The 12,600-nt window shown below is 37.7% G+C and overlaps 2 protein-coding genes and 1 pseudogene across 2 annotated transcripts; 2 read left to right on the top strand and 1 right to left on the bottom strand.

Annotated features, from left to right (window-relative positions):
- Window positions 1-867: 867 nt before the first annotated feature.
- LOC116024687 lies at window positions 868-3,166 on the top strand (annotated as a pseudogene).
- A 1,815-nt stretch (window positions 3,167-4,981) lies between these two features.
- Window positions 4,982-9,239, top strand: LOC116025815. Its single transcript, XM_031267169.1, has 9 exons — window positions 4,982-5,171; window positions 5,414-5,540; window positions 6,731-6,824; window positions 6,935-6,994; window positions 7,407-7,469; window positions 7,558-7,761; window positions 7,885-7,987; window positions 8,079-8,293; window positions 8,833-9,239. The coding sequence occupies exons 2-9, from the start codon at window positions 5,425-5,427 to the stop codon at window positions 8,923-8,925; spliced, it is 948 nt and encodes a 315-aa protein (XP_031123029.1). The 5' UTR covers window positions 4,982-5,171; window positions 5,414-5,424; the 3' UTR covers window positions 8,926-9,239.
- A 991-nt stretch (window positions 9,240-10,230) lies between these two features.
- On the bottom strand, window positions 10,231-12,232 carry LOC116026100 (L-ascorbate oxidase homolog). The gene is made up of 2 exons (XM_031267550.1): window positions 11,516-12,232; window positions 10,231-11,431 (listed from the first exon to the last, which is right to left on the bottom strand). Exons 1-2 carry the CDS (start codon window positions 12,160-12,162, stop codon window positions 10,408-10,410), a joined length of 1,671 nt encoding a protein of 556 aa, XP_031123410.1. The 5' UTR covers window positions 12,163-12,232; the 3' UTR covers window positions 10,231-10,407.
- Window positions 12,233-12,600: the final 368 nt, after the last annotated feature.

Genomic DNA, 12,600 nt, shown 5'->3' with positions numbered 1-12,600 from the left:
ATTATTTCATGGACCATGGTCTACATATTTATGTTAACCATAAATAAGAAATACGTTATTTGTATGCATAAGTACATTATTTGAAACTACATGATTTTTTTTATATATATATTATCAAATAATGTACATTCAATACACAAATAATGTAATTTTAATATATTAAAAATGTATATTGCATTCATGCTCCACGCAGGTATATGTATCATAGTCCACACAATAATTTACCCAAAATTGTAACTGAATTTTTATATGTAATTATATCTTCTTCTTTTTTTGGTGAAAAAGAGAGGCTAAGCCTGGGGATGTTATTATGCCATATGTTTCTTCGAATTAGATTTCTCACTTTATTTAAAAGAAAACAAAAACAAAAAACAAAAAACAAAAAAAAAAATCTTAAAGCTGGTATATGTACTTTCATCAAATACAATACTATAACAATGTACTTTATAATTTTTTGATCGATATTTGTCACCATTTAATTTCTTAAATTATTGGCATGATAAGTATTTAACATACCGTTTGTACGAGTATATTTTTCTATCAACTTATGTAATGTCTTACATAAAAATAGAGTGAAAAATATTTTGTGCAAGCTAAGACAAGAATATGCATGGAGTTAATTTCGATATATATATATATATATATATATATATATATATATATATTTAAAATAGCCACATAATTTGTCAGCCTACGAAATGTACGGAAAGCTACAGAAGAACAAGAGAGACAGGACAGAGCTTGAATGAAGGAATGGGAGAAAAGCAGAGCCACGAAAATGGAGGAAAAGGGTAGAATATACAAGCTATAAAAGGTCTGCGTAGCCATGGTGGAGAAGGCAAGCTCTATTAAGAGCCCTTAGAATAAGTAGAATAAGTAGAAGTAGAAAAAAAAAATCCCTCCCCCCTTCTGCTTCATTCAATAAAAGACGCCAAAAGCCGGAAAACTCCGGGCCGGGCAGCCATGGGGAGAGCTTGCGCAACGGCGGCGGTGGCGCTCTTGCTGTGTTTCTCCGCCGTAAGAGCGGAGGACCCATACTTGTTCTTCACTTGGAAGGTGACCTATGGCACCATTTCCCCCATGGGCGTCCCCCAACAGGGCATCTTATTCTTCATCAATGGTCAGTTCCCGGGTCCTAAGATCAACTGCACATCTAACAACAACATTATCGTTAACGTTTTCAATGAGCTGGATGAACCCCTGCTCTTGACGTGGAGCGGGATTCAACAGAGGAAGAATTCATGGGTTGATGGGAGTATTGGGACCATGTGCCCTATCATGCCCGGCACCAATGTCACCTACAAGTTGCAAGTCAAGGACCAGATTGGCACCTATTTCTACTTCCCTACAACTGGCCTTCAACGCGCGGCTGGTGGCTATGGCTCTATCAATGTTCACAGCCGTGATCTCATCCCTGTCCCGTTTGATCGCCCCGCGGATGAGTTCAATGTTTTTATTAGTGACTGGTACAATAAAGGGCACAAGACACTGAAGAAGATTCTTGATAGCGGCCGCACCATTGCTAGACCTGATGGGGTTGTGATCAATGGGAAACACAGCAAGGTGGGAGACAAGATCGACCCACTTTTCACAACGGAAGCCGGCAAAACTTATAGGTACAAGCAATATTACATCTACTCTCATTTTATACTCATCCTGAGGTGATTTCATTGATTGAAAAAACTAAGGAGTTACCGTACTCAATTAATTTGACCACTCATCTTAAATCAAATGCAGGATTATGCTACCTTGCTCAATTAGTTTAACCAATCGTCTTAAATTAAATGCTTATAAACATGAGATTCTTTGATGGAACCTAATGTATTGATGAATGTACACATGGCAAGAGTTATACTTACATCTAACATTTTTCTATAGGTATAGGGTCTGCAATGTGGGTATGAGGATGTCGGTGAATTTCAGGTTCCAAGGACACGCCATGACATTGGTGGAGATGGAGGGCTCACACACCATACAAAATGTGTATGACTCCCTCGACCTCCATGTTGGCTAATGCCTTTTAGTTATTGTAACTGCCGACCGGCAAAGAGCCTAAAGACTACTATTTGGTTGTCTCTAGTAGATTCTTTAAGCAAGAGTTTTCCACCGTAGCCATTATTAGCTATGCTAATGGCAACGATATACCCGCATCCCCAGAACTTCCTCCATCTCCACCTGAAAACACGGAGGGCATAGCTTGGTCCATTAACCAATTCCGCTCTTTCCGGTGGAACCTCACGGCTAGCGCTGCCCGCCCCAACCCTCAAGGCTCTTACCACTACGGTCAGATTAACATCACCCGCACCATCAAGCTCGTCAATTCCAAAAGCTATGTGGACGGAAAGCTTAGATACGCGCTTAATGGCGTTTCCCACATTAACACCGACACCCCACTAAAGCTTGCCGAGTACTTCAGAATTTCCGAGAAGGTTTTCAAGTACGATATTATGAGCGACACCCCTCCGGAAAATGACGAGAAGGTGACTCTCGCCCCTAATGTCGTCAACGCCACGTTTCGCAACTTCATCGAGATTGTGTTTGAGAACCACGAGAAAACCATCCAGACCTACCACCTCGACGGCTACTCGTTTTTCGCGGTGGCGATCGAGCCGGGGAGATGGAGCCCGGAGAAAAGGAAGAACTATAACTTGGTGGACGCGGTGAGCCGACATAGCATCCAAGTCTACCCCAATTCCTAGGCTGCCATCATGACCACTCTCGATAATGCCGGAATGTGGAACCTGAGGTCAGATATGTGGGAGAAGGCTTACTTGGGACAACAACTCTACTTCAGCGTTCTTTCTCCGGAACGTTCATTGAGAGACGAGTACAATCTTCCAGACAATCAACAGCTCTGCGGTTTGGTCAAGGGAAAGTCTATGCCACCGCCTTACAGCGGCTTCTAAAAAGTCGTGGTTGTAGGTTTATCTCGTTATTAAAATAAAAAAAAAAAAGTATACCGTAGTTTAGCTTGGGAGGGGAGATGTATGTCGGAGCATTACTCCGGTAACCTTTCGCCGGCTCATGGAGCATTACTCCAGTGGCCTTTTTCTGATTAATGGAGCATTACTCCATTAACCTAGGGGGTGGAGGGAATACAAGAGCATGACTCTTTGTAAATTGGCGTAAAATTTCTTCATGAATGGAAAAAAAAATGTTTCCTTAATATTGGTGTTGCTTGACTAGATTATGGTTTACTTGGTTCATTAGGGTCATATAATGTTATTAAGATTGTTATAAAAAAAAGTATATCTGCACAGCTAATCTTAAGTAGTATATATTGTGACTAATCTTCTAATTTTAAGTGCGCACTAAGCTAGGACGACGTGCACACATAAGACAAAAACCTAACTACGAAGAACGACAGTGCAAATGCGCACATACGGAGATCACAGTGGGCTTTACAATTTAACGGTTGAATAAAAAGAAATATAGAATCATAAAAATTCAAATTAAGATGGATAAATAACTTCACATGAAGAAGGATAGTACATGAATAAGGAAATCAAAACCTACCATAAATTTCTTACCTAAAATCATGCATATCGGACATATAAAATACTATACCTATTTAAAACAAGTGTAAATAACTCAAATTACTTCCAAACAAATTTACCAAAATTAAAAAACAAAATAAAAATAATAAAATCACAAACACATACACATACACATACACATCCTCTAAATGATTATCTATAGTTTTTATGTGAGATAACACACACATACATAAAAGCTAACCCCCTTCCCTTCGTTTCCCTCGATAAAAGAAACAATCTCCTTTCTCCATGTAGGAGGCGCAAAAAAAAAAAAAACCTGCCCTCCCCCGACAAGGGGTGGTGGCGACGACACAATTTTTTAAAAAAACTTTTAATATATAGAATTATAGATATATAAATAAATAAACTCCACACTCAAATCAATAAGTCGTTCTCACAAAAAAAAATCAACTTATTGAATCTTTATCTTTATCCAATCAATTAATTGAGGTTGACTCGTGGATAATTTGACAATTATTCATTTTGTTTAGTGATAAAAATCAAATAGACCATTCAACTTTTATGAAAAATGTAACTAAGCCATTGAACTTTAAAAAACTCCAAATAAGCTAATGAATTTTTAAAAAATTAATGCAATTAAACTATTTTTACATCTGTCAAAGACATTGTGATCTAGTGGCACCTGGTTGCACTCCCATATGGGAGGGGGTGGGTTCGAGTTTAAAAAAACTATTTTTACATCTTATCTTATAGCATAGTAACAATATGTTATAGTTGGTTGGGAAACCATGCCATATTTTTTAAACGACAATTTATATATTTATTGCTAATTTAGATAACTATCGGCGTCGGCATCATCATCATCATTATTATTACTACCTAATTCATCCAAATTGCTTCATCATCACTTCTTTCCCATTTTATTTTAATTCCATGTTCATTGCCGCCATTACAACTGAGGTGAAGCTACCATAAAAACTATATGAAGTTTTTGCTAATATTTCTCTAACAAATACCACTACTCTACTCCCCGTCTATTCCCATCTCTCTATTATTATTATTATTATTATTATTATTATTATTATTATTATTATATTCCATAATTTATTGAGATGGTAGTCAAGGTGAAGTTTACATGGTAGCCATGGAAAATATGGAGTTTAAAATACTATCATCATATTTTCCTCTTTTTAAGTGAGCAAAGGTTCAATTAATTTAATAATAATAATAATAATAATAAGCAACAAATAAATGAATTGACATTTAAAAATTTGTTATCCACACTATAATTAGGGAATTAGATATAATTTGTTGTTATCGTGTTATAGATACTTGAAAATTGTAACCTTATAAGGGATAAAAACGGTTTAATTAATTTTTTTTTAAAAATTCAATAACTTATTTGAAACCTTATAAAATTTGATGACTTAATTTTATTTTTCATAAAAGCTGAAAAACCTATTTCTTGTTGTTTATAGTTATAGATCAGCAATTTTATTATTGGGGTGAAGTGTGATAGCAATTGAAACTATTTAACGATATTCATATGTAAAAACAAGGACAAAATACTAGGACGGAGGACCGGAGCTCGCGCTTGTGTGCCGTACGGAAGAACATCGACGGGCGGGGAAGTTTTATCGATTCCGATTCGTCTCGCATCGGGCAATAATTAAGGTAAGAGATACGGATCCTGTACTCGCTATCGTCAGATTTGTTAATTGGATTCCATGAATCGATCGTCTGATTGCAATAATTGTTCGCGGTCTCAAATCCGCAGAGATTATCCCATTACTGTAGCTGTAGTTTAGCGATTATTGATTCTTCTTTTCGAATTTCACTGTCGAATCTTCCGTTCTTCATGCTTTGATCTATCTGCAGTGATTTTAGTTTTACGCTCGAACTTTGCTGTGTGTTAGGTGGACGAGAGATGAAGACAGTTGCAACTTTACTGGCTACTGTTTTGGTTGTTGCGGTTCAGTATCTTCCGGGGCTTGCGCTCCCATCCACGGTTCCTTCTTTCCTGTGGTCGCCCCATCAAGATGGGTACATATTATTACCTTCCTTCCATTTTGTAGTACCGTTGATTTGCTCATACTGAATAGTACTAAAAGTTTTCTTTCCTACCTGGGAATAATGGATTATGATGAAAAGGAAAGCATTGGTGTTAATCTATGGGTATTACACTTGATTGATTTGCACTTCATTGGTGTGTTAATTTCTTCTCTTTAGCATAGCTTATCAGCTAGAGATATGTGCAGCTATGGTTTTGAAAAATAAGCTAAATACTAAATGGACAATATGCCTTGCAAAAGTGACATACATTAAACAAGAAACAAATCACTTGGGTCGTTTCTGACCCGTTTAGCTATGTTCTTTTCACCAGATTTTAGTACAAAAGCAATCATCATTAAAAGTACTTTTTCTCCATTGGGCAAGTTATTATTTTTGAGGTTGGTTGTGGTGAATTTATGCAATTCAATTGATAGAAGAAAGTAGAAAATTTTGAAACTTATCCTCCATAACTGTGCCTATCTTGTTATTCTACACACTACGTGCATGTCCTTTTAGCTATTTAACGTTTGTTATATAGTGAGGTTTAACCTTTAAGGTAACTGAATAAAGCCTTCACAAGTAATTTTATGATGTTAGGATTCATCTGGCAGTGTTATTAGGCTAAAAATTGTGGAATCCCAATAAAGAATAAGATCTCTCTAACCATTGTACAGACTACTCCAACTGAAATCCTTTTTCATGCTGTTAATCTACCACACCTACCTGATTGAGAACAAGGAAACTGTTGTACATAGGGATGCTGGATATAAAAAGTTTGAAATAGTGTTCCTGTGCCAGCCAAACAGAGTTTTCTCCTTTCCTTACTTCAGCATGCTTATTCACTTAACTTATGGATTACAGTATATCTCGAGGCTATCCTCCTAAAAGTACTTCCAAATAGCTAATTGTCAGATTTTGAGGAAGAAAATGGCGCAATCTACTAATGAGGCTAATTAAATAAAACAATGTTCTTCCTCTTGTAAAAAAATAATTTGTGTCATTTGTTCTCCTATCTGTCTCTCTTATTTCATGTTCTTGTTACTCTTTTAACAAAACAAACACATCTTTAATGAGGATCCCATAGCATAGAAGTGGAAGGATGTCTTCTTGAGTTCTTTCTGTCATTCTGGATGTATATGTATTAAAAAAATTTCCTAATGTTGTCTAATGTTATGCTTTAGATTTCCAACAAGTGAAACTGTAAATTACAGAACCCTCACTCCGAAAGAGTTAGCAAAGTCTGTTATGTCTGAAGGTGGTTGGTCAAACTTGCTGGTAGTCTCTCTCTCCCATATTGCTATAGTTATTGTTTTGTTTATGTTCAACCTTTTATCTTACACTTTTTAATATGTGAAAAAAACTAAAGTATCTTTTACCTTCATTAGTGTTCAGATAATGGAGCTCAGCAACGTCTAGATATTGGGCTTATTTTTGTCGGGAAAGAGGTACATTTACAATCATCTTATCAATTACCATTTCTTAAACTATTTGGATCATTATCAGATATATTCATTCAATGAAGATATCTATAACTTTAAAGCAGTAGCAATACTTTATATTTTGCATGTTAAAAGCTATTAAGTCAAATTATGCAACAGTTATATAACAAACCTGTGAACACTATTTATATACCGTCTTTGTGAAAACTTCAGGTAACTTCCTGAACAAAACTACATGAGCTGATTTACTGACCAAAGAAATTTGTAGTTAGACACTTAGACTTTATCTATCCTGTATTTGCCTTTTCATGGCATGACAAGATTATAGTGTGACTTGCTATTTGAACACTGCCATGATGTAGGAAACTTCTTATTTTAAACTTTGCATGGGGAGTTGACTAAATTTTTGCATGTGCAGTTACACTCTCATGATCTTTCTAGACCTAGAAAAGCGGATTCTTCCCTTGTTGACTTGCTCAAGGTAAATTTTGTCTCAGATAACTACAGAAGTGATTTGTGGTCAGAAAACCTTAGATTAAGTTGTTCTATATGTGTGTTTTTGTGAACAGGGCTCTTTTGTTAGCTCCAACTTCTCTTTAGCCTTTCCTTATATTGCGGCATCGGAGGAGGGCCATTCAGTGGAAAACTCACTTGTTTCAGAGTTCACTGACACATGTGGGCATGATTTAGAAACCAGTAAAGTAGCTTTCTTGGAGTCATGCTCTGTAGGGGGTGGAAATTTTGAGAAGCTTCCAGACATCCTCTCAGTTCAGGTTAATAGTAGCAGATTCTATGATTCACTGCTCTTTATATCACAAAACAAAACGTATAAAAATTATGATTCATCTAAAGAAGAAATGATTAACTTTTTTTATGTTAATTTCATGTATGAGCAGAACTATTTGGTTTCAAGGATGGAGAAGAGATCCAAGGGACACTCAGATCTAATTGTTCTCTGCCACAGTGGTTCCGAAGGATCAGAGGAACAAGCTTCTGAGGGTATGTCTAATTTTAAACATGTTTTTTTAAGTGATGCAATCAATCATGTTATCTTGTATACTAACATGAAATAATTGGACAAAATATTCAGGCCAAGTTTTAACTGATTTAATTAGTCACATGGAGCATTTGGGAGCAAAATACACTGTCCTCTATGTGTCAGATCCGCTGAGGTCAATTCAGTACCCATCTCATAGGGCGCTAGAAAGATTTCTCGCTGAAGGTGGCGTTAACAGTGGGTCAGGAAATCAAACCTGTGATGAAGTATGCAAACTTAAGGCGACATTTTTGGAGAGTATACTTGTGGTAAGTACTTCTCTTTTACCATTAATTTGTAGAATGTTACTACATATTCTAGACTGAAGGATATGCATGCATTTTTTTGGGGGGTGGCAGCTTTAGTTCTTAAGTTATATGAATTTAGTTGACTCAATCATTAAATTATTTCTGTAACCACTTTTAGTCCCTGAATTATTCCCAAATTATAGTGGGTTTGCTCCAAACCTTAACAGAGATTACTCCTCGGCAAACAAGCCTATATGACTAGAGATATCTTTGTAATTTTTCCATGTTAGGTTTTTTACCATACCTAACAAAGAGTAACATCTCTGTTAATGTTTGGGACAAAACCACCATTTTAAGAATAATTCATGGACTAAAAGTGGCTACGACAATAATTTAAAGACAAAATGAGCTATTATCCATATAACTTTAAGACTAATTTTGCTATTTTCCTTTTCCCTTTTTTTTTTTTTTAATGATTTCCCGTATACTACTATTTTAGTTAACATGATGAAGTGATCGTCTGGATCGTGCTCAAATGACTGCTTCTCTTAATGTAACAGGCAATCACTTTGCTTATAATTTTGATTTCTGGGCTGTGCTGCATGATGGGAATTGATACTCCAACGAGGTTTGAGGCCCCTGCAGAGTCTTAATCACTTGGATATGCAAGACGAGGTTCTACTTTCAGGAGCTCAAGCAGAAGTCGTGTAATTTAGCTTTTAATGTCCTTTATAACACTCGGTAATATTTGTTCATTCGTCGTAGGATGCGTGCATGACAGTCCTCAATCTTCTTGGTCTCTTGTTAAAGAAAGAGTACTCTGCATGTATTGGATCTGCGTCCCTTTTTGCTTGAAAAGAGAGAATAAAACTGCATGCTTGTGTTTATTGAACTGTCAAGCTTTTGCAGTGTCAATATTCATTATGTATAACACTATAATATATTGACAGCATTTTGTTCATTTTAATCCTTATAGTTATAAATGTCCAGCAAACAGGGAAAAAAACAAAAACATACAGGTTTGCCCTGAATTCAATTGCAACCAAAAGGTGAAGTTATAATTGGGAAAATGGTGAAATAAATTCTTGAACTAATTACAATTAGACATGACATGTGTGACTATCGAGGGATGACCATTTTCCGTTAGGAATGGGGACGGGGATACTCCTCAAGCCCCGGCCTTGATTTTAAAAATATAATAATAATATTATTATTATTATTATTAAGGTTGTGAATATGTTGTAATTGTACCCATTCTCAACCTATATCGTCTCCATTAAGACTCAAATTCACCCCCTTCCATATAGGAGTGCAATTGGGTGCCACTAGACTACAAGCAAGGTCTTGTATTTATGTTATTATTTGCATGAAAACTATTTGAATATTATATTTGATATTCTTTTTTTTTGTTATTAAAAATTGATGAAGATTTCTATTCTTAAGATTACAAGTTTTATATTTAATTTTGTTTACTTAAATATTGTGAAAAGATGATTGTCTATCCGACGGTGTGGGAACAGGAGTGGTTGTAGGGTTTTGGGGACGGGGAGCATACTTCTGTCGCCTCTACGACTAGCAAGTAATCTTTTAATTAGACATTTCAAATTGCATTTTTTTACATGGCATAATTTTTTTTTTCTTATAAACTTTGTTGCGGAAAACAAACAATAATCGTGAAGTCTATAAGATTATAGACTTCTAAACCAGCCTACGATATTTATAGGTTTCTAGTTTAAATTGAGAAGATCAATATTACTCACTTTATTTATTTGCACAATTAATAACAAACCAAACACAAGCACTAATTAAGCAAGTTGGTGCAATATAAGCTATCATCATGTATCTATATATATATATTTCTCTGTCAATAGAGGGGCATAAATGCATAATTAACTAAGACATAAGAACGCATAAAAATAGTAACAAAGATTTTTTTTTTAAAGCAAATTCAAGAAACGTATAATAATTAAGGGAAGTAAACCTTCTGTCATTTATTTAGTGAAGTGGCCAGGTTTACATCCGTTAACTGGAGTGATGCTCCCATTAACTACTGGAGTAATGCTCCATTAACCGGAGTAATGCTCCGTCGTACACCCCCTCCCCTCGACCTACACTACAGTACATTAATATACCCTTTAGAAGCCGCTGTAAGGTGGTGGCATATACATTCCCTTCACCAAACCACAAAGCTGCTGGTTTTCTGGAAGATTATATTCATCTCTTAATGAACGCTCCGGTGAAAGAACGCTGAAGTAGAGTTGTTGTCCCAAGTAGGCCTTCTCCCACATATCTGACCTCAGGTTCCACATCCCGGCGTTATCCAGAGTGGTCATGATGGCGGCCCAAGAATTGGGGTAGACTTGGATGCTGTGTCGACTCACCGCGTCCACCAAGTTATAGTTCTTCCTTTTCTCCGGGCTCCATCTCCCCGGCTCGATGGCCACCGCAAAAAACGAGTAGCCGTCGAGGTCGTAGGTTTGGATGGTCTTCTCGTGGTTCTCGAACACAATCTCGACGAAGTTGCGGAACGTGGCATTGACGACGTTGGGGGCGAGTGTCACCTTCTCGACATTTTCCGGAGGGGTGTCACCCATGACGTCGTACTTGAAAACCTTCTTGGAGATTCCGAAGTACTCAGCAAGCTTTAGTGGGGTGTCGGTGTTAATGTGGGAAACGCCATTGAACGTGTATCTAAGTTTTCCGTCCACGTAGCTTTTGGAATTGACGAGCTTGATGGTGCGGGTGATGTTGATCTGACCGTAGTGGTATGAGCCTTGAGGGTTGGGGCGGGCAGCACTAGCAGTGAGGTTCCACCGGAAAGAGCGGAATTGGTTAATGGACCATGCAATGCCCTCCGTGTTTTCCGGTGGGGATGGAGGAAGTTTTGGGGATGCAGGTATACCGCTGCCATTAGCGTAGCTAATAATGGCCACGGTGGAAAACTCTTGCTTAAAGAATCTACTAGAGACAACCAAGTAGTAGTCTTTAGGCTCTTTATCGGCCGTCACAAGCACCGAGAGGCATTGGCCAACATGAAGGTCGAGGGAGTCGTACACATTTTGTATGGTGTGTGAGCCCTCCATCTCCACCAATGTCATGGCATGTCCTTGGAACCTGAAATTCACCGACGTCCTCATACCCACGTTGCATACCCTATACCTATAAGAAAATAATGTTAGATATATAACTCCCCTCAAACCTAAGTGTACATATTTACTAGAGTAGATGCAATATTGCTCGTACCTATAAGTTTTACCAGCTTCCATTGTGAAAAGTGGGTCGATCTTATCTCCCACCTTGCCATGTTTCCCATTGATCACAACCCCATCAGGTCTAGCAATGGTACGACCGCTATCAAGAATCTTCTTCAATGTCTTGTGGCCTTTATTATACCAATCACTGATAAAAACATTGAACTCATCCGCGGGGCGGTCAAACGGGACCGGGATGAGATCACGACTATGGACATTGATAGGGCCATAGCCGCCAGCCGCGCGTTGAAGCCCAGTAGTGGGGAAGTAGAAATATGTGCCAATCTGGTCCTTAACTTGCAGCTTGTAGGTGAAGTTGGTGCCTGGCATAATAGGACACATGGTCCCAATAGTCCCATCAACCCATGAATTCTTCCTCTGTTGAATGCCGCTCCACGTCAAGAGCAGAGGCTCATCTAACTCGTTGAAAACATTAACGATAATGTTGTTATTGGATGTGCAGTTGATCTTAGGACCCGGAAACTGGCCGTTGATGAGGATGCCCTGTTGGGGGACGCCCATGGGGGACATGGTGCCATAGGTCACCTTCCAAGTGAAGAACAAGTATGGGTCCTCCGCTCTTATAACGGAGAGACACAGCAAGAGCACCACCGTGGCCATTGGGCAGGTTTTCCCCATGGCTCCCCGGAACCTTCCCTTTATTTATTCAAGAAGAAGAGCAGAGATGGGGCGTTTTATTCGTCTTCTTCTTGTTGCTAGAGCTTGCGATTATTGCCTTGGCTATACGCCCCTTTTATACCATGCAAGTTATAACCTCCAACGCCATATTTGTGGAGCTGAGCTGCTATTCCTTAATTCTCGTTCTGACGTTGTTTGTTTTTCCTATTATTACCGTGTGGTTTAGCTGGCTTCAATCATATTCTCTCATCTCTCCCTCTGCAATGGTCGTATATGTAACAAATATTTCCTATTTGGATTCTTTAATTTGATGTTCACCTTAGCATCGTTGGATTATTAAAATTATAATCAAGCATTAGCATGAATTAATGAACTTTACAAAATTGGTAAACAAGTTGTGTGTTTTATTAAAACAACTACCCCGTAATATTGAGGCAA

Source organism: Ipomoea triloba, chromosome 7 (genome assembly GCF_003576645.1).
Source record: "Ipomoea triloba cultivar NCNSP0323 chromosome 7, ASM357664v1".
NCBI classification, from domain to species: Eukaryota; Viridiplantae; Streptophyta; class Magnoliopsida; order Solanales; family Convolvulaceae; genus Ipomoea; species Ipomoea triloba.
This window is presented reverse-complemented; position numbering and strand designations above follow the sequence as displayed.